The sequence below is a fragment of the Cebus imitator genome, unplaced genomic scaffold, assembly GCF_001604975.1.
Source record: "Cebus imitator isolate Cc_AM_T3 unplaced genomic scaffold, Cebus_imitator-1.0 Scaffold54, whole genome shotgun sequence".
NCBI classification, from domain to species: domain Eukaryota; kingdom Metazoa; phylum Chordata; class Mammalia; order Primates; family Cebidae; genus Cebus; species Cebus imitator.
In genome coordinates, this window is record NW_016107369.1 from 6,066,631 (window position 1) to 6,068,510 (window position 1,880).

At 37.2% G+C, this 1,880-nt stretch overlaps 1 protein-coding gene across 1 annotated transcript in view; it reads right to left on the reverse strand.

Moving 5' to 3' along the window:
* RBM25 (RNA binding motif protein 25) overlaps positions 1–1,880 on the reverse strand; it is a gene marked incomplete at its 5' end in the record, with an annotated part of 27,692 nt that overhangs the window by 3,909 nt on the left and 21,903 nt on the right. The window contains one exon of the mRNA XM_017528517.2: positions 942–1,016. Within this exon, the coding sequence (XP_017384006.2) occupies positions 942–1,016 (75 nt within the window). The remainder of the gene's footprint in view (positions 1–941; positions 1,017–1,880) is intronic.

The following is a 1,880-nucleotide window of genomic DNA, read 5'->3' on the forward strand; positions in this document are numbered from 1 at the left end:
GCCATGGGAACAAAGAATGAGGGAAGGCAATTGTTACAACTCTTACTTCACAATAATTTATCAATTTGGAGATGGGGTGAGAGAAGGGAGGTCATACTGCTAGAAGACCAAAATTTCTAGACAAAGCCAGATAGTTACAGACATTAGTTGTAACTTGCAATAAAAACTGGACCTAAGGCCGGGCGCGGTGGCTCAAGCCTGTAATCCCAGCACTTTGGGAGGCCGAGGCAGGTGGATCACGAGGTCAACAGATCGAGGCCATCCTGGTCAACATGGTGAAACCCCATCTCTACTAAAAACACAAAAAATCAGCTGGGCATGGTGGCGCGTGCCTGTAATCCCAGCTACTCAGGAGGCTGAGGCAGGAGAATTGCTTGAACCCAGGAGGCGGAGGTTGTGGTGAGCCGAGATTGCGCCATTGCACTCCAGCCTGGGTAACAAGGGCGACACTCCGTCTCAAAAAAACAAAAAAAACAAAACAAAACTGGACCTAGCAGACAGGTGTGGTAGCCCATACCTATAGTCCAATCTACTCGAGAGACTGAGGAGGGAGGATTGTTTGAGCCCAAGAGTTCAAGGTTACAGTCAGCTATGATCATGCCACTGCATTTCAGCTGAGTTAAAACCCTGTCTTTAAAATATTTAAGAAAAATTTTTTAAAAATCAGACCTATTTACCACACATGAAAAAAAAAACAGTATTATTCGATATAATACTATTATGGGCTCCCCACTACAAAAAAGATGCATAGAATTGTTGATCCTTTTCTGATAGCTCTTTTCTCCCCCCCAAAAAAACAGTGTATCAGCTACAGAAGTAATTACTACATGCAATGTGAACGTTTCTTGTTTTCTTATTCTACTTAGTACATCTGCGTTATCAGCTGTGAAGACAGGGCAAACTATAGCTAATAAAAAACCAAGTAGAACAAACCTTCTTTACCTGTAATATTTGGGGTCATCTCTATCATCATCATAGTCTTCTAAGAATTCTTTTAGTCGTTTTGCTTCTTTGGCCTTTGAGGAAATGAAGAACAAGGTATAAAATTAACATACAAGTATAATAAAGATTACCCTTCCCTCTTTTGTGGAAACAGGTTTTTCCTAACCAGACATAAACCAAGAGTAAGAGGGAGATTAACATGAATTTCTCGTCACATAACTTAAAGAAAAACATAGCTGTTTCAATATAGGAAAGTTTCTCCAGGATCCCAAAATTCAATACTTAACAACGTATAATGTATTCGGCTATTTGGTTTAAATAAACTTGTTGAGCTAACCTGGGAAATGTTATTTTTAACATTAAATGAGCTAATATATAAAATTAAATGAGCTAATATATAAAACACTACTCTATGTCTTCCACAGAGAAAATATTTTCTAACTTAAGTTGGAACTATCTGCACAGTTGCCTCTCTACAATTGTACATAAAATGTTTTTACTGTAAAATGAGCTAATATATAAAACACTACTACTCTATGCCATAATAAAGATAATACTTTGGTTAAAAAGATTTTTCTTATCCCTTTAAATTTAGTTTTCATACACTTCATAGTTAAGTATAAATTACATTAGACATTTAAAATCTTTTACTTCTAAGAGAAGTCTGAATAAGGGCTTATCTGAAAAATGCACACCACATATATACACAATGCTACAATAAATATGCTCTCTGAATATAATCTTCAAAATACAATACCTAAACACACCAACAAAACTGAAGATTATCTTATTAAATGAAAAAAATATGGCTGAATGTGGCGGCTCACACCTGTAAACCCAGCACACTTTGGGAGGCCAAGGCGGGTAGATCATTTGAGAACTGGAGTTCAAGACCAGCCTGGCCAACATGGTGAAACCCTGTCTCTACTAAAAATACA